The following is an 18,322-nucleotide window of genomic DNA, read 5'->3' as shown; positions in this document are numbered from 1 at the left end:
GACTGAGAGAGATCTGTCTGGATAGTGGCATAAAGCCTGGTCAGTGGAGCATCTGATTATCTTTCACTGAGGCATTAAAAGGATAACCTTCTAGATTTCAGTTCCAGCGCTTTCTGCCTTGAATAGAGAGAGTCCTTGAGCATCACAGGGCAGCTTGGTTAGGCAATGCTCAACTCCACCCCCAACCAATCAATTATTTTAGAATTAGTAATTTTGGGGGAATCCTTTGTCTAACTGCAAGAGCTCTCTAGTGAGTGTATAAGAAGCATGGTTTCCAAAGCTCTGTTACTTAGCCAATTGAACTTTAATTGTGTTGACAGAAGTTTGATTCAGTACAGACACCATCTCTACGGCTAAATGTAAGTTATCTCCTCTAGATAACTTGGCAGAATAGCAGCTTTTTTAATAAAACTTCACTGGAATTTTTTAACAGTTTATTTGCCTGTTTTCAGGAATAGATGCATTTTAGCTGTTTGCCCTCTCCCTCCAAGACAGACCGTGAAAGGCATATATTAAACAAATATCAATCCAACAAATAAACAAAAACAAAGCATTGACAGTGGGAGCCTGTAATAATCAGTGTCAGGCAATTTTAATTGATGGTGCTACTAGTCTTACAATCTGATTTCTTTCTATAAGTTCCTCTATACACCTGTGGTAAAACTTACCCGATTTTGAAAGCTGCTCTGTTTTTGTTAAAACAGAAGGACTTTGACTAGTAAGTCTTCATAAAGGTCTGATTTTACATCCATAAAGAACATAACAGGTAAATGGCTAAAGCTTGAGAAAGGGCTATGCCTCCTGTCTAGACACAAAAAGTGAAAAGGAAGTGGTTCATTACAGTCATAACTGTGCCAGAGTTTTTCAGAATTTTTTTATCTGTTTGGCATTTTGTGCCTACATAAACCAACAATTTCTAAAATGTTCAGTCAAGGGTTCCTGTGATTTCTGTGATTTCTCCTTTGCTTAAACACTCAAAATCATTGTGCAGTGTAGGCCATTATCTAATTGGTGTCTCATACACTGTGATGCACTCCATTAATAAGTCTAGATTTACTTAACATCACATTAGTTTATGTTTCCTTACCTTCCTTTCCTGCCTGTCTTTCTGTTGACTCTTTAGATTATTTTTCTTTTGGTTTTATTAATTATTTTTCTAATAATTTTTTAGGCTACCAAAAATATATTTTGTTTTTTTCTGAACCATGTGGGGTCTAATAAGGACCAGAATCCTGATTCTAGTAAGATTTACATACATGCTTAGCACTTAAAGGCATGCTCTACTCTAATAAAGTAGTTTGTTCCCCAGAAGCAGATGAGATTACATTTGCAGTAGCTATGTATCTTATGCAGCTGAAGATTTGCAAGAAAGGACATACCTGACTGCTTCCCAGTTTGTGTTGAGGACTGATGACATTTCTTGGACTAATAGAACTTAGAAATAATAATCTTTTGATCTGAGTTAAAGATGCAACTATTGCTTCTTGCAGTCACACAGTCTTCTGGTTCCCCTCTGCTTGGTGTAGCCATTGCATGCTGATCAGGTGTGAATACTGCAGGTAGGGCCAAAGAGGGAACGAGGCCCCACACATTGTGCGTCACTAACCTTCCACTTACATTCCTCAGGTTTCTTTGATAATTCCCCATTTGCTGAGAATGAGAAATAGCATAACAGCTGTGATATGGAGATAGAGTGCCACAGATTGAATGTATCTCACTTAAAAGATAATCTCCTGGTATTTAAAAATATAGAAGTGACGAAAGATGTGCTCACCCTTCCAAATGCCAACTTTGGAAAATTTTTTTATCTTGTTCTTTGATGAATAATTCCTATTTAGCTGTGTACTTTAATGTGGACAATAGGAATGATATCACTATTGTCTCATCATAATCCAAGAAAAAAGTGCACGTAGTAATATAAAGCCCTGGGTGATTTAACAGAATACAAAACCACAAGAAAATAGGTGAGTTGAAAATGCTAAATGCTGTGAGCACCAGCTCTTTAGTTGTCATTTTTACATGGGGTATTTGCAAGTTGCCTTTAAAAATAATTTGACAACTGAAAGAAATGTACTGTTTAAACATTAATTATTTCAGTTACACATTAAACAGTAACATTCTTAATCCATATATAAATACACAAACTCTTACACTGTGCATTTATGAAAAGAGCACAGAGATGGTGGGCTATATTTTACAAATCTCAATGAATAAATAAAATAGATGATTTATGGCATAACTGTGAACAGTATCACAGGCAGTAGAGCACTGTCATCTCATTTGTACCCTAACTTTTAGCAGGAGTCCAGTGCCTCTTGCTTTTGATTGCATTTTTTTGCATAAATACGATTCAGTATTTATAATGTGACATTTTAGGCACGTCAAGGTTAAGGTGTTGCCCCTGCTTTTCCATACATCCTTTTCACTCCAAGTATTGCTGAGCCTGCTACTGGTGTTGTTGGAGGACGTTTCCAAGCTTGTGGGAACAAAGCTGTTTGATGCTGATGGGAGAAGTGGGAAGTGACTGGTGCCTTGTGTGACTACTTTGCCTTTGTATGCTCAAGGAGGAGAAAAACTGCAGTTTGGGCTGTTGTTCTAGTTTGCAGGTGTGGGCAATAGGAGGTACAATTTAGGCTCATGCAATCCCTTTTAAAGATTTCCTGGGCTTTGTGCACTTCTGATGACAGGATCAGCTTTCCTGGAGTTCCAGTGCTTTACACCTCCACCTTCTGCTTAAGGAAGTAGTTACCATTCATCCAGTCTGCATCCCAGTCTGTTTGGTATCAAACTTTGGGCTATATTGTTATGTTTACCGAGTGGACCATGAAAGGTGGAGATGAAAAAATAAATGATATGGCCTGATACCATTTTCTTTCTAAACTTGTGAGGACAGAATACTACAGAAACCACCAGAAGCTCTTAAAGGAAGTAAATGCAACGGGGAAAAAATACCTAACTCTGGAGTGCCTATTTGATGACTCATGTACCACTCTATTTTGTACCTATTAACAGAATGCATGTTTGACCTTCCTTTTCTTTGCTCTTGTTGCCTCCCTCCACTGTGATATCAAAGGAAGTAATTTTTTGGAAATCAGCCTGCCGGAGAAGAAGTGATTTGATTCACCTCAGTATTTGAAGTACAGCTTTATACAAACAGAACTTTATACAAACAGATAAAGCTTTATTTATAACCTTGTTTCCTAAATACCTGTGTAACATCACAGCCAAGTTAAAATACTGTACCTACATTTTCTGTTAAGAATACTAAAATGAACTGGCCAAAGTAACAGAGCCTGATGTGAACAAGCACTTATATTGGTTTCTTATATTTGCTGCTGCCCAAAACCAGTGAGTCAGAGCAGACTTGAAGTGTCATGAGGGGCACCAAAACATGAAATTGAGATTGCATGTAGTTTTATCCTATAAACTTGTACGATGTGTCTCAAAACCTAACTTAAGCAAAAAGTCAACATGGACTAATACATATAGTAGAACAATTGAGAAGGTTTTTTATTTGTTACTGTTATTAATGCCATGTGTGACAGGATGGTTCATTTTGGCAGAACGTTTATCCAGCTGCAAGGTTTATCAAATGTTAAAGGGCCCCAATTTCTTAATAGAAAATATGGATTTAATTTAAATATGATACTTGAATGTCATATTTTTGGTGCCTATTTCTGTAAAGAGATGGATTTTAGAAAAGCACCATTTTGAAGTTTTGCTGTTTGGGCTACTCAGTTTTGTTCACAAGACCTGTGAAATTTATTAATGCCAGGCATTTTCACATGATTGTATCCTAGTAACACTAAATACAAATGGATGGTAGTTGCTGCACAGTACTGGTAACTGATGTAATATGTACTGATAACTGTTGCTTATGAGAATGTTTAGAAGAGACATTGTATAGACTTAAAAATGCAGTATGGAATCAATTTTTTGATGTAAAATGGTTTTAATTATTTTTTTTAAGCCAGAAAGTGTATTGTATATCTATTTGAATAAAATTTCCGCTTTGGAATTTCTGATGGGAATTTTTAATGCAAATTAATTCCCTCGCCTCAATCAGAAAACTTTTAGTACTACATTTTCTATCACACCTTGTTTAGAAAATCTGATTTTTATTAATTTCCTAGTATTTTTGTGTGTATTTGCAAATCAAAACTGATCTCATCAGCAATACACAGGTGTGGTTATCCAATGCCATTCTGTGATGTCAACCAAGTACTGAGGCATGGGGAGATGAAATTACATAGCCACCAAGGTGTCCCTTGGGATTCTTCCACTTGGATTCTGCTATTGATCCATTTGTGAGACCTGACATGGTTGAGGTTACCTTTAGTTTGATAGAATAGTCCTGGGTGATAATACAAACTGTTTTCATTTTTGGCTTGTTTTTCAATTAATACCCGTAAAATTTAAGGGACTTCATTTCATAAACCTGTCTTCTAGGACCCAGAGCATCTAAGTCCATAAATGTATGTTTTTATGTCACTAATGTTGTTTGTGTTCCTACAGATTGCTAGGGCTGTTGCTACTGCTGAAGTGTTCAGTACATATTTCATGTCTGGACCTGACTAGAAAGCAACTGCCCCTTGCATTCTCTCACTGCATTTTGTGAGAGGCAGAGGCCAGCAGGCACAACCCTCTTGCTGTACCATCCGCTGCCCCTCCACACCCCACAGACTGGGCAGAGGATGTGTCCATGTGGCAGGAGGCTCTAGTTCACTACAGTTCAGACTCTTTTTCTCCTTCTCCTAAGAAAGGACTCTAGTTGCTGTCTCAGACGTGCTCAAAGGATGCTTTCTTCAAAAGTTTAAAGGCGATCATGAAGTGTTAGGTCAAACAGTATTTACTCAGCAGCAACACTGTTCCCCAGAGACAGAGGAGCAAGAAGCAGCTGCCAGTAACTTAGTTCTTGCACGATGTTATCTGCAGCCAGGTTCTAGCTGCTTCTCACTCCTCCACCCTGGAAAAACTGAACTGCTTCTGGCAGAGTGAGTTGCGTGAAGACAGGTGAATCAGAAAGGGTGTTGCCTTTCCAAAAATCTTAAGTGTATACTGATCATAAGTTAGATTTGAGGTAGGGAGAAGAAAAGGATATTTTTAATTACTCCAGTTGGAGACAGAACATTGTACACTGTTGATGCTTTAAGGGCTTTTTCTGTATCCAGTGTCTAAGTTAATGAATAAAAGACATGCAGAGTCACTGTCACTGCCTGTGGTGCAGGGACCAAAACTATCCATCCCAATCTTGACAACTGTGTTACAAAGCCTCCATTCTGCCTTTCTTTCCTTTTGGCTGATTTGATTTTTGAATTCTGCTTTGCTTGATGGAACAGCTTCAGCAGGACATGTGGAGACCATCTCATCCTAAAAAAGCCAGTAGACTGGTAGTTAAGATCTGTCATACTAAGGAATGCTGTAAACATAAGGCTATTTTGTAGACAAGGCCAGGAACTGATCTCTGTCAGAGCTACATCAGTTTGTGGACCTAGCCTTAAGTACTGTTATTAATGGATTTAGTCTCCTACCAGTCTGGAGCTGTTAGATTACACTGGTCCCCAGTGTCATACAAAGTCATTATAGGAAATGAAGGTTGTCACTGCAAGTACTGGTTCTCAGGTAAGTTTTTTGCAGCTGTGGTTTGAAGTGATGGCAAGAGTTGCTCAACAGGTTTCATACAAATGGAATAGTTTCCTCTGACTGCAGGGGTGGAATTCTGAAGTCTTGGCTTAGGAACAGTACAAAGTGATAAGAAGACAGTAAGGGAGTTGCTGCTTTTGTTTCTAATGATGCATGTTAGTAACAGAAACTGGTGCTTATCTCATTTAATGGAGTTGCCTTTTACTTTAGAAAAAACCAGTAGTTCTTGTAGGGACCTATTCTGTCTCCCTTGCAGAAAAAGCAAAAGCAAAGAATAATACTGATTAATGCTACTTGCCTATATTTGCTGTTAGGATTTTGAGGAATGTTTTCTATTAGAGAAAAGTATTACTATAATATATAATGCTTTGTTTTGGAATAGGATATTAGGTGTGTTGATTTGGTGATCCTAAGTTAACAGTGTTGCAAATAAAAATGCATTGAGCAAATAAAATGAGGTTTCATCTACATAAGGATTTTCTTGCTCTTATCGATAGTAAACAACCTAAGGGAAAGAAATTTTCTCTTAGTTTGTAACTAGCACACCTTGAGTTATTTTACTTTCCTTTTTACATGTCTTTACTGAAACAGTTTAACTTCAGTAGACTGATACATATCCATTAAGCAAAAAGTATAACTAAAAAGTTATACCTTCATATGTATCATTTTACTTAGAATATTGGTGTTCTTTCTTTTACATAATAAAATTTCTACCCAGGATGCAAATCAACTAAAACTAACAGCAGCTGTAATCTTTGTGCATATCTCACAACTCACCTAGGAATAGGAACTGGATGGTTTCTGTCTTGTTTATGATTTCTGTCACTTCCCCCTCCTGTTCTTGTGGCTGTCCTGGTGCAGAACAGGCTACCTCTTCTAAGTCTTCTTCCTGCATCCCCTCAAGAGAATCTTCTTCTTCTTTCGCTAACTGGCTCAACCTCCACTTTCATTGTTTCCTCTTGACTGCAGGAGTGACTGTTACGGTTAGGGTTGTCTCTGGTTTAGCTGCAGTATCCATTTACATGTCCTTAGATCCAGAGACCCTCTTGCTCCTTTCAGGGTCCTGGCCAAAGGCTTTATAGGTATAGGCCAGGCCTCAACACAGCACCATAAGTCTCTGTCTTCAGTGTAAAAGCAAGGCATCCTTCCTACAAGTGGTCTGCCATTTCAACAGGATTCCATGCCTGTTCAAGTGCAAACTCCCAGGCCATCAGAGGTGAAGACTGCTCTAGGCACCTGCCCTAATTTTCCCACACAAATTGCTACCCAGGAATTTGCTGCCTCAGAACACGTCTTGCGCGCCATCCCCAACTGGTTGTTTGCTGCAGGTTCCACAGCGATATTTGAACTTGGATCACTGGATTCAGAGTCTGAGGATGGTCTTGTAGACTACTGATGCAAGTGGGCCAGCACAGATGAAAGAAAGAAGGTGTCTTTCTTGAGAGAGTTAGCAGTGTTGGGGGGATGGTCTGCAGCAACCTAAACAACAGCCAGGTCGCAAAAGATCTGGATGATGGACGTTTCACATGGGCTATGTTGCAGAGGTTAATACAGTACACACCAGTGTAATATGCCAGCGCATTGGTTGGTGATGATGGACTGGACAGATATCAAGGTACTAACTGTGGAGAAATTGTCACACCAGCTTTGGCAATTCAAAGAGAATCTCTCCATCATCCCTGTAGACCTGCGTCTTGGCTGTGGCTAGAGTGTCCCAACAGGTTCAGTGGCTCAAAGACAGTGTCTCTTCCTTCTTGCCCAAACAGCCAGGGTCTCAGCTATCAGTGGTGCTGAAGTAGGTGACATTACCTTAACTATATGTCATGGTGTTTTGCCACTTGTTTTTCAAGGCCCAGGATGATGTTTTGAGTGGTGACATAGATTGCAGGGTACCTTTCTAGCCACCTGCTAGTTGCCTCTACCACGGGAAGCACGTAACACTTGCCTTGGTGGCATGTTTGCAATGGTGGTCTGATGTAATCAATCTGCTAGGCCTACCCATATTGATGGCCCAGCCACCATCTTCTATTCCTGGGAGGTTTTAGTCACTTGACTCACTTGATTACGGCACACATTTCACATTCATGGGTAGTCTGTGCAGTAGTTTCAGTTGTCAGATGCACACCTTGTTGCATCTCTCCTTAGGTGTCCCTAGGGACATGTTTCATGGGCCCATTGAGCTAGAAATAGTTCACCTTTTCATTCCCAGTGCAGGTTCTCCTGAGCTTCATTTGTGGCAGCTTGATCTATCTGCTCATAGAATTATAGAATCATAGAATAATTCCAGTTGGAATTATTCCCTAGGGCTTCTTGCCACATAATTTCATTGTTTAGATGTTCTTTGGTGGTACAGCTCTTGAGCTTGTGAGCATCTACATGATGTATATGCACATAATGATATAGATATATTCTCAAAATACATCTCGTGTTATTTGTAAATATGTATGGAATAAAGCACCCCTGTCTTACCCAACTCATCTGCCCCCTGCTTCTTTTTGCTTTAATTTATCTGGCTTTCTTTGTATTAATAAAATTTCTCTTCTTGAATAATACATCAGCATGTCTTTTCCACATTTTTTAAAAAAATAGCTGTGTGAAAGCATACTTGTATGTACCTGTTATGTTTTCAGTTGTTGCTTTTTAATCTACTTCTCTCAAGCCAATGTGCTGAAAGGGTTTCTGAAGGCATTGCCAATGGAAGGGCAGTGGAAGAGCTCACAGCCTAATCTGTGTCTTCCAAAAGCATAAAAGTGATAAACTGAATAAGACATTGAACTCAAAAGAGTTGACCTTCCAGCTTTCAAAAAGACTCAACACACATTTCTCAATGGATGCAAAGTAGTTTTGCAAACTAGCTTGAATTGAGGTGAGTAGCACATCTAAAATAGTTGTGTTTTAAAAAGTGTGTGTGTGTTATATATGTGTGTGTGTGTGTGTCTAAATATATATAAAAACTTCTGCTCCTAAAAAATCTTTTTCCATTATAGTTGAGACTACTGCTACGCTGCCTGGCAGAAAACAGATAACAGGTAATGAGGTTCTTCTTAATTTTTTTCCCATTGTTCTTTTATTTTAGAAAGTGCGTAGGAAAATTTTTACTGCTGTTACTTTTTAATTCATTAAGATAGTTAAAAATATGTAAATCCTTGCAAATTAATTATCCATATAATTCTTATGGCTTATTAGCATATTTCATGGTGCAAATAGCATCACTGATTTTCCAGAGAAAATTATAATAGGGTCACTGAGATGACTCTGATTCTCCTTTCATTGCAGAAATTATGTTTACATTTATCCTTTGGAAAGAAGCTGTTACTAGTTTTCAGTAAGGCAAGCAAAATAGTCTGAGCAAGGAATCATGTGAGTGGTTAGCCTTTCAGAAACTCCTTGTTTACTATGTTTAACAAAAAAAAAAAAAAATTTGGTTTTCCACAGAGACTTCTGGTTTCTCTGACTTTTAACTCTCTACAACAATAGGAAAGGCTTTACAGTATAATTATTATATTGGAAGTAACATTATAGGATGACTTTTGAGAGAAGATGTTGAAATACTTTAAGTATATTTTTAAATACTGTTTCATATTTGCAGCCAGCTTTTAGATTATATTTCTTTCGTAACTGTGACTTGACTTATCCAGGGCAATATCAAAAACCACTCACTGAAACGGATAACTTTGAAGTTGCTGTGTGAACCAGATATCAAATTTCCTAAATTATTTTTGATCAAAATACTGACTGTAACAACATCAGAGATTTAGTGGGTAGTGTTTGCTATATAAATATTTGGCTGGCTCCTATCAAGATCAGAGGTTCAAACTTGAAGTGAATTAGCTTTTTGTAATGCTACTTTTTGCAGGATAGAAAAGAGAACAGATATGTGTGGGACAAATTTTAAATTACAAGTCTCAGTGCTGTTATACGAAGTCTGAGAAAAGTTCTTCATACCCAGCTATAGCCACCTCGTTATGTATGCTTGATTCACATTTCCAGAATTAGCAAAACACTCAGAACAGGCATGCAGCTTTCAGGCTAGCATAGCACATTGGGTCGATGATCTTTGCTTTCTTAACATTATACAATGTAAATTATCCAGTATTTGTTGAAAATAAATTGTCTTCAGTAAAATGCTATTTGAATTCATTAAAATAGTAAATTTTTTTTGGTCAGAGATTGTTACATATGCCTTTTTTGACAACCTGGAAGTGTTCTTCTCGTAAGCAGGTGTTGCCCTCTTCTGGTGAACACAGTAAACTTGTGTTAATATAAGGAAAGGCTGCTGAGGATGATGATGTATGTGTCGAAACTTCATTATAGTCCTTTTTTTCCTTCCCTCCGTCCCCCTCCTCTCCCCCACCTCTTCCCCCCTTTTTTTTTTTTTTGGGTAACTGAAACAAAAGATGCAAATTCAGATGACTCAGCTGCAACAACCAGTTCTGGTAAGAAAATCAGGACTTTACTGATTATTGCAATGTTTGTTATTTCCTGTTAGATAAATCTGCCTTTGTCTGAGGTAAAGCAGCAGAGTTGTAATGTAAACGAATTCCAGCATTTCGTGTTTTCATTGTTTATTTTTTGAAGAGAAAATTAATTTATTTTTTCTACTTTGTAATGAAATAGCAAGCCTTAAAAGTGCCACTTATGGTTTGTGGCAGTGTTGCTTGGGGATGAAGTAGGTGCAAGTTGCTTCATCAGGAACCTTTTGTCCAGTAACCTGAACAGTGAACAGTTTGCAGAGATGGCAGAGGAGGAACATTGTAAAAAGAGCTACCTTCCCCCTCCTTCTATCCTAGCAGATATGCATGTGTCAGCTGATGCAGTGTGGTATACTACACACACAGACATACATGAGACTCTTAATTTCTGAGACCAGAGGTGATGAAAATCACCTATGAAAGCATTTTTGAAAAATGAAGGATGTGGACATGCAGCAACAGCTGTTTGAAAACCAGTTGCTTTCTTGCTTAATGTATACTGACATATCGTGCTCTGGAGAAAAGGAATAATAGCAGACACAAACACATGCTTATGTTCTTTTACAGATACAGTCTTTCTCTGGGAATTGTTCATCTTTAACAACTGCAGCCAATTCAATATTTCTTGTAGTTTATACCAAGCCAAATAATACAGATGAAGTCAGCACTTAATTTTCACTCTGATTCCTCATATTTTGGCTGCTTGCTAGTTGCCTTTCAAAATTAGTTGTCTTTGGGATTGTTACTTAAGAACCAAATATGCTTATCTTTTGCTCAGTGTGTGGAATTAAGATGTCATTCTTGAAAAGGCTCAAAATGGCTAGCCTACTTGAAATAAATATACCAAAAAGAAAAACTCCCTTTCCCTTTCCATGCGTTGAAATAGATTGCTTTTTTTCCTTGATATGCAATTATCTTTATGCAGAGCCACCAACTTTTTTTTTATTATATGTAAGATATTGCTTCTAATGACAGTGGTGCTTTTAGTAAAGAAGCTTAGAAAGTATAATGTTCTTCTGTTATAAAGGTGCTCTGGCCCATTCTTTAAAAGGCACTAAGTTGTCATATCGGAGTGATATAAAGTGGTCTAACCACTAATATGCCTACTAAGCACACTGCTCCTGAGCAATCCTTACATTTTCTTCTATCCTCTTAATGTAATTTTCTTTTTTTTAAAAAAAAAAATAGCTAAAAGAACCTTGCATCTTCACTCTGTTTTATTTATGTATGGTTACTGGCAAAAATAGCTTTTTTGGAATGACAGTTTGCCACACACTGTGTGTCATCTCTGCTCATGAGTGTTGTGAGTTGGTGCTTGGAAAGGTCCTTGGGGTGAAGCAGTTGTTGCTGTCGGACATGCCAAATACAACTGCATTTTCTGAAAGAATTAAAACAATAAAAGGAATTTATCTGAAGGAACTTGATTACCAGCTGTTCATATTCAGATACTCAGATTTTTTTTTAAATGTGAACATTTTTCCAAATATTTCTACTGAAACAATGTGAACATTCCTAACAAGTACTGCAGTTGTTCTTAAAACATAACTTAGATAATTAAATTCAGTTCCTCTTCGAGGCTTTGCATGCTTGACATTTTTTCTCTAAAATTCATGGAAATAAAATATTATATTAATAATTTCTACTTTTGTACTTATTTTCTCTCTTTTTTTTTCTTCTCCAGAATCCTCTATTATTACTTTTATCACCTATCCTATTAATCCTTCAGGCAAGCTTTTATTAATGTTTCTCTTATTTAGATTTAGAGTTAGCTACTTTAGATTTCTTTAGATTTTTATTTTTATTGCTCTTACTGTTATTAATTTTTCTTCTTCAGATATGACTTCAGAGGAGACTACACAAACTCCAGGTGAGAATTAACATGAAGAGAGTAAAGTGTGAAGGGAGATCTTTGCTGCATTCATGAAAGTTTGCTTTTTTTTTTTTTTAATAACTGGGGTTTGTTTAGTCCAAATTCTTTTCTTACGTGATCTTAAAATTTGTATTATCTCCAATCTGTATTTGAAGTCTGCATGGGCAGGGTTTTGAAGCAAATTAAACTGACTCTGAGCTGTTAACCTTTCTTTTTTATTCAAAATATTACATTGCTTACCAAAGCCCAAACTGGGCATATTTATTTTTAGCAAATATGGGGGTTTTTTGGTATATTTATAAATAAAATGTTTTCTATACTTTCTGATACTGTTTAAAGTATTTTACAAAAGTAAAATATACACACCATTCCTTAAAGACACTTAAGTGATGCATGTTCTTGCAGTAAGTTGCCAAATAGGATCAGTAAAGACTCAGTCAGAAGAACTTGCTACTCCTTTTTCTCCTGATGTTTGCATTTGAAAACAAGGAGTAGGTTCATCCCATTATCAGATTCCTACATGTCTGTATATGAGCTAGACATCCTGCTGTTGTTCATAGCTGATGGAGAGCAAGACACATTTATGCAACATGATTAATCTTATGCTGAAGTGCCCGTGTAGAAAGGGTTAAATGGGAATCACACCTTAAAAGCACCGCTTTCTCCACTGAATAACAGGGAGACTGGAGTAACTGGCTCACATGAGGACACAAACATTTGATTGGATGGATCTCATTCCGAATGCTGCTTTTTCATTTCCCATGCTGACAATAACTTAATTCCCTTACAAATGGTCAGGTGTCTACACTTCTCCTGGTGACACTGTCTAAAGCAGAAATTAGGAAACTTATTTTTGTGACATATATTTCATAGGCTTTTAAAGTTAAAATGTGAAAAATTAATTTTAAAACTTTTTTATTTTTTTTTAACAGAACCTCTTAACATCACTGATTATTACTCCACCATAGCACCAGGTAGGATTCATATATCACCACTGACCTTCTTTTACACTCCTCAAAATTTGAGTGTGTGAATTCAGGAAGTCTGCTCCCAAATATTTTTAATAAGATTTTTTTTTCTTGGTATTATGGTGTGTTGTATTAGCAGTCTGTCTTACTTTGCATTGATTCCCAGTCTGGTAGAAGGCCTAATTGTGCAATGCTTGCCTAGATGGCCACATATAGAAGAGTTTGGTTGTTTTGTAATTCAGAGCAGCGGGTTACCACAACGATGTAAGAAACACAACCTCAGGGACCACATTTACTTTAAAAAAATATCCTTATGCTTTTCAGTAGATGAAAGCAGACTGAATCCAGTCATGACGTTCTTTCTCATGACAGGTCCAGTCTATAGGAGTAGGCTGAATTTAATTTTATTATTATCCATGTAGGATAGACCAATTAGAATGTATTTGTTCTGAATTAATGTAACTGGTGGAAGAACTGGCATGAGACCATCCTGGCTAGTATACTGGCTAGTATAATCTAAGTGTGAATGTGACCTACAGGAAGTTTGCAGCTGTTACCTAAAGATCTTTGGGGGCTGGATGCACTAGTGATTTTTCATCAGTTTTTTATCCTTCACACTACCTATGTAGGCTGATGTTACCTTTTACTTCTGTGTCACTCTTGGGTTTTGCTTTGGGGTTTTATAAGTGGTTTTGTTCTTTATGTAGTTAATAGTTTTGTCAAACTCATTTATGAACATTTTATTTCTTTAAGGATTGTTTAAAAAGAGTAAAGTGCTGATACAATTTTCATAACTTTCACTGACAACTGCCAACACAGAAGGGAAGGCAAATTTATTTGAATCTGATTTGCTGTCTGATTTTTTTTTTTTCTAATAATTTGAATATTGCCACCAGCTCACTATCTGTACCCTCTGATGGCTGTTTGACGATGGTGGTAAAATTAATGAAGCATCAAGCTATAACAGGCAAACGTTTGTACCACAGAAAAAAAAAAGTAAAATTCCCATCTTATTTGTCACTAGCTAATGGTAACAGCAGAGAAAATAGCATTTGTTTTTGTGTTAATGGATGCCAATCTCTATTCTTATACCAAAATGTGGTGTTTATTTTGAACCATTTTGCCGTCCTCAGCGTAACTGAGCAATCTACTTAAGTAATGTAAGGAAAGTTGTGCTTCCACATTGTTTTTATGAACAAGAGTAGGTGTTTTGTCTTGGAGGCAAATATCTTTCCAGTCTTCTATTTTGATTTTATACAACAGAGCCAGCTGTTTACCTTTAATTTGGGATCAGCGTAATTTCTTTGCAGTGTAGGTAGTATTAAAAATATGGGAGTAGCCAAAAGCTTCCTAAAAAGTAAGGACCTTTACATTTAAAACATTGAAATGATTGTAAATATATATGTTTGTCAGTACTGGTTTTAAGTTCAGCTTTTTTACTCACTAGATTTTTTTCCCCCCAAATAAACTATAGCAGAAGAAACCATTTTATGCAACATAACACCTGCCTGTAATTTTTCAGGTTAGTGGTTTCCCTTTTTTTCTTATAAAAACCATGTTCAAATATCTTCCATTCTGATTAATGAGGCGACTTTTAGTTGCTGTGTAAAAGCTAGCTCTGTAATAAATTTTCTTGTGAATTTAGAGAGATTTTGTGTAACTTCTAAAACATTATTATAAAATATTGGGGGTTTTTATTTAAAAGTAATATTTAGTGTATTGTATTTTTGATCTTTGCTTTCTTATCAAATGATACACAGTTGCAGACACAAATTACAAACCTGAGAAAACAAGAAATTAGTGTGCTATGGTAGGCACTAATATCTGCCATATTGAGCCTAACTCTGTATCAGGAATAGAAGTTGGAATAGTGTTTAGGAAAATTACTGTAAAAGTCTGCATGTGTTTTGAAAATGTAATGTGACAGAACAGGTAAACAAAGGAAAATTGAAGGGGCACTGCAGTTCCCTTTATGTGTGTTAACAAAGATGTAGTAAACAAAGATTTTGTTGAAACGTGTTGCTGCCTTCCAAACACTTTGATAAAGAGCTTCCATGAGAAATGCTTTAAAAATGAAGTCACTTCTGCCAAGTAGGCGTATGCTGAGTACTTTATAAATTAGAAAGAGGCAGAATAAGTATCTGCCCCCCTGGCCCCAACTTATAAAGTTTACCTACTGGTTGACACGGTAAACTGCTAGGTGATTTGGGTGGAAGTTCCATTTTGTCTCCAAAATGGGCCTACCAGCTGTCAAGGACTGTTGAACAATGCTCTGAATGATGGTATCCTGAAAGTTCTTTAATCTCCATGGGAATAATTTTCAGAGCATCATTTTACCTTTTCCCACACAGTTTATTCTCATTGTGGGAGCTGAAGTTGTATTAATAGAGGGGAAAAAAAAAAAAAAAAAAAAAAAGAACTAGAAGGAATTTAAGAGACAGCCAGCAAAAATAAATTAAATAACTTTCCAGAAAATAACGAAGTTATTGGACTACTTTGTGCAAATAGTAAGTGAAAAGATGGAAGAACAATTGCAAAAAATACTGAATGATCAGAAAAGCTAGTGTTCTTATTTCCCTTCTACTGTAAAACAAGACTGTGAGTATTTAAATACTCAATTATATATAATGTGGTTTAGCATTGATTTTTCTTAACTTTTTTGCCTTTTGTTTTTAGTGTTCTATGTGGGCAAGGTAAAACTTCACACAAATGAAGAAAGTAACACGTCACTAAATGTAGAAATAGTAAGTGTTCCCTCTTTTAAAACTTTATTGTAAGGAAGGTTGAAATAATTTTCTTTGTCTACGCTTAAAATACTGATACCCTGATATGATTCTTATTATGTCCTTTATGGTTTTATTTCAAATACAGTTTGCAGTACAAATTAATGTTTGCCGTAGAGGTATCTACTCTTAAACAGCTGATTTACAGCTAAATTTAGAATTCCAGATAAGTAAACTTCCTGCACTGTGGGCCTATATTCTCTACATAGCCACTGAAAGGAGAGAGTAACTGCCCAATTAAGAATCTGCGTTTAGAGACACAGGATCTTCCTTTGGAGATGAATTTAGGCACTTTACTTTAGAAAGCGAGCATCATTACATGACAACAGCATGGGCATAAGTTCTGTTGAGTTGCATCCTGTGAATAATTCATGTCGAGACTTTTATAAATAGGCTATTGTTCAATGCTTTTTGGCATGTGATTAATCAGTTATTAATTTGCAATAGGCATATGTGATATGAGTGTGTCTACTTATGCAACACAACAGAGGTTGAAGAGAATGATACCATGCAAAGCAAGGGCCATATAGATAATTCAGTATTGAAATAATACTATGAGCATGAGTATGTCCAGTTGTTGTAGATATAAAACTGAAGGCAGAAAACAAACAAACACACACACACACACACACAAAAAGACATTATAGTGTAGAAGACCTTGTGTCTTTCTCCTACACATCCGTCTGCTCTCAGTCTGAGATTTCACGTGCCAATCTCTGCATACATGGCGGTAGACAGCAAAATCACTGTAGAGAGCTTCTGCACAGGTGTACGTGGGGCACTGAGTCTGGGCAGGGGTAGGCCCCTGGCAAAAGCCACCTCTGCATTATGTTGCATTTCAGTGGGGATAATGCCTACTGAAACCATCCCAGTGCATTAACATTACATGTAACAGCTATTAGAAAAGCAGGTTTCCTCTCTCTTGAAACTCTTTGACTTTTTAACAGAATATTTTAGGTAATGTCAATACCATATATGTTAGATGACATTTTTATCGTTGTGATTGCTGCTTGCCTGAAATATAAAAATATCTAGTAATGGTGGCAAGCAGAACATAAGAATCCAGATCTAGAAAGGACATTTAAATAAATGTCCTTGGTGTATATGCCAGCCCTAAGGCTACATCATATGTATCTAGAACATTGCTGCCACATCTTTTACCTCAGTTCTTGACTTGTTACTCCCAGGATTCTGTGTTGTCTGTTATTTAGGTCACTTGTGGAGCTTGTCCCATTGCTATGCTTAGAGTTAAAACATTTGTTCGGTGTCTGGTCTAAGCTGTCTTTGTTGCAAACTAAGCCAAATTCCTCTTTTTCCAACATGAGATACGGCAAAGTCATTATGCCCCATATCTTTCACAAATCACATCCTGTCATTCCCTCTATACTAGATTAGCCAATTCCTTCCGTAAGTTGTGACAACAGTGTCATGGTAAATACTTGTTGAAGTGTATTAATGAGAAAATGTGCTTCTTCGGAATTTCAGACTGTTAAAATGTGTGAAATGAACATAAGTTTCTTTTAAGTCTAAAAATTACTGGTTTTACTTAGCTATGGGAATCTTTGTTTCTAACAGATTAATAACATGACCACTGACAATCAAGTTACAAAATTAATTACAATTCCAGCACCTACCCTACAACAACTGAGGTAATTTTGAATAAGGATTGAAATCTTTGTTATATTTGAAAAAGATTGAGACCTTGCATGTGCTTAGCAGGTGCTTCACTTTGCATTATTCCTGCACTTTATAAACCAAAAATTTCAGGAGTTCTAAGTTATTGTTCTTAAACATGAAGTTCATATTGGTTAGAATACTCTTCATTTTGTTTTGTGCCACTGGGCTCTGTTCTAAGAAACGGTACACTTGCTGATTTCCTTTTAGGTCTTTCAGTTTTCTTGGGGTTCAACAATGCCCAAAGACCTTGGTTTTTATATGGTGCCGATCTTAATAATCGGCAATAGTTATAGGAGAAGTAATAGGAGTAGTAGTAGTAATATCTGAGGGCATGAGTTGTGGGTTGTAGAGAATACCAATCTGGCTGCTGATCTTCATGAATAAATGCTTTACATAATTTCAGGTATTTGGTCTTCCTATTAGGAAATGACTAAGAGAACTTCCATAGTTGCATGTTTTTTAATACATATTTTTGGAGTCACAGCTATAGTTTTATTTTAGCGTAGTTTCTTCTTTCACAGTGTTTATGAACATGGATTTAAATGAGTGAATATTTACTACTGTTCTCAAAACTTATGCTGAAAATTAAAAATATGTACATAAGCCAGCAGGTCTTGTTTGTAGAAGAAATCTATATTTCTTACTCATTCTGTTTTTATGGCTTGAGTATGAATTTAGAATTCTGTTCCAAATGCTTGCCTGCCAAAAGGCAACATTAAGATTTATCTTTTGCTCTTTTAAAGAACTTTTAAAGAAGTGTATTGAGGTTAAGATATGTGAAGAGAGATGTTTAAACTTAGTTTCTAGAGTGCCTAATAAAAGACAACTTTTAAAATGTTTAATCTTTTGAAAAGTGGTTTTATAATATTAGAACCGGCATGATTTTTAAAAAATCGCTGAACAAATAGA

The 18,322-nt window shown here is 36.5% G+C and overlaps 1 protein-coding gene across 1 annotated transcript in view; it reads left to right on the top strand.

Moving 5' to 3' along the window:
* The window catches only part of ADGRG2 (adhesion G protein-coupled receptor G2), a gene marked incomplete at its 3' end in the record, with an annotated part of 54,744 nt that overhangs the window by 20,486 nt on the left and 15,936 nt on the right, over positions 1 to 18,322 (top strand). Inside the window, exons 4-11 of the mRNA XM_080354319.1 lie at positions 8,631 to 8,672; positions 10,041 to 10,079; positions 11,797 to 11,841; positions 11,950 to 11,982; positions 12,918 to 12,959; positions 14,428 to 14,475; positions 15,630 to 15,697; positions 17,312 to 17,385. Of these exons, the coding sequence (XP_080210445.1) occupies positions 8,631 to 8,672; positions 10,041 to 10,079; positions 11,797 to 11,841; positions 11,950 to 11,982; positions 12,918 to 12,959; positions 14,428 to 14,475; positions 15,630 to 15,697; positions 17,312 to 17,385 (391 nt within the window). The remainder of the gene's footprint in view (positions 1 to 8,630; positions 8,673 to 10,040; positions 10,080 to 11,796; positions 11,842 to 11,949; positions 11,983 to 12,917; positions 12,960 to 14,427; positions 14,476 to 15,629; positions 15,698 to 17,311; positions 17,386 to 18,322) is intronic.

This window comes from Nesoenas mayeri, assembly GCF_963082525.1.
Source record: "Nesoenas mayeri genome assembly, chromosome: 1".
NCBI lineage: Eukaryota > Metazoa > Chordata > Aves > Columbiformes > Columbidae > Nesoenas > Nesoenas mayeri.
Note: the sequence above shows the minus strand (reverse complement) of the source record. Positions and strands in the feature narration are given on the sequence as shown.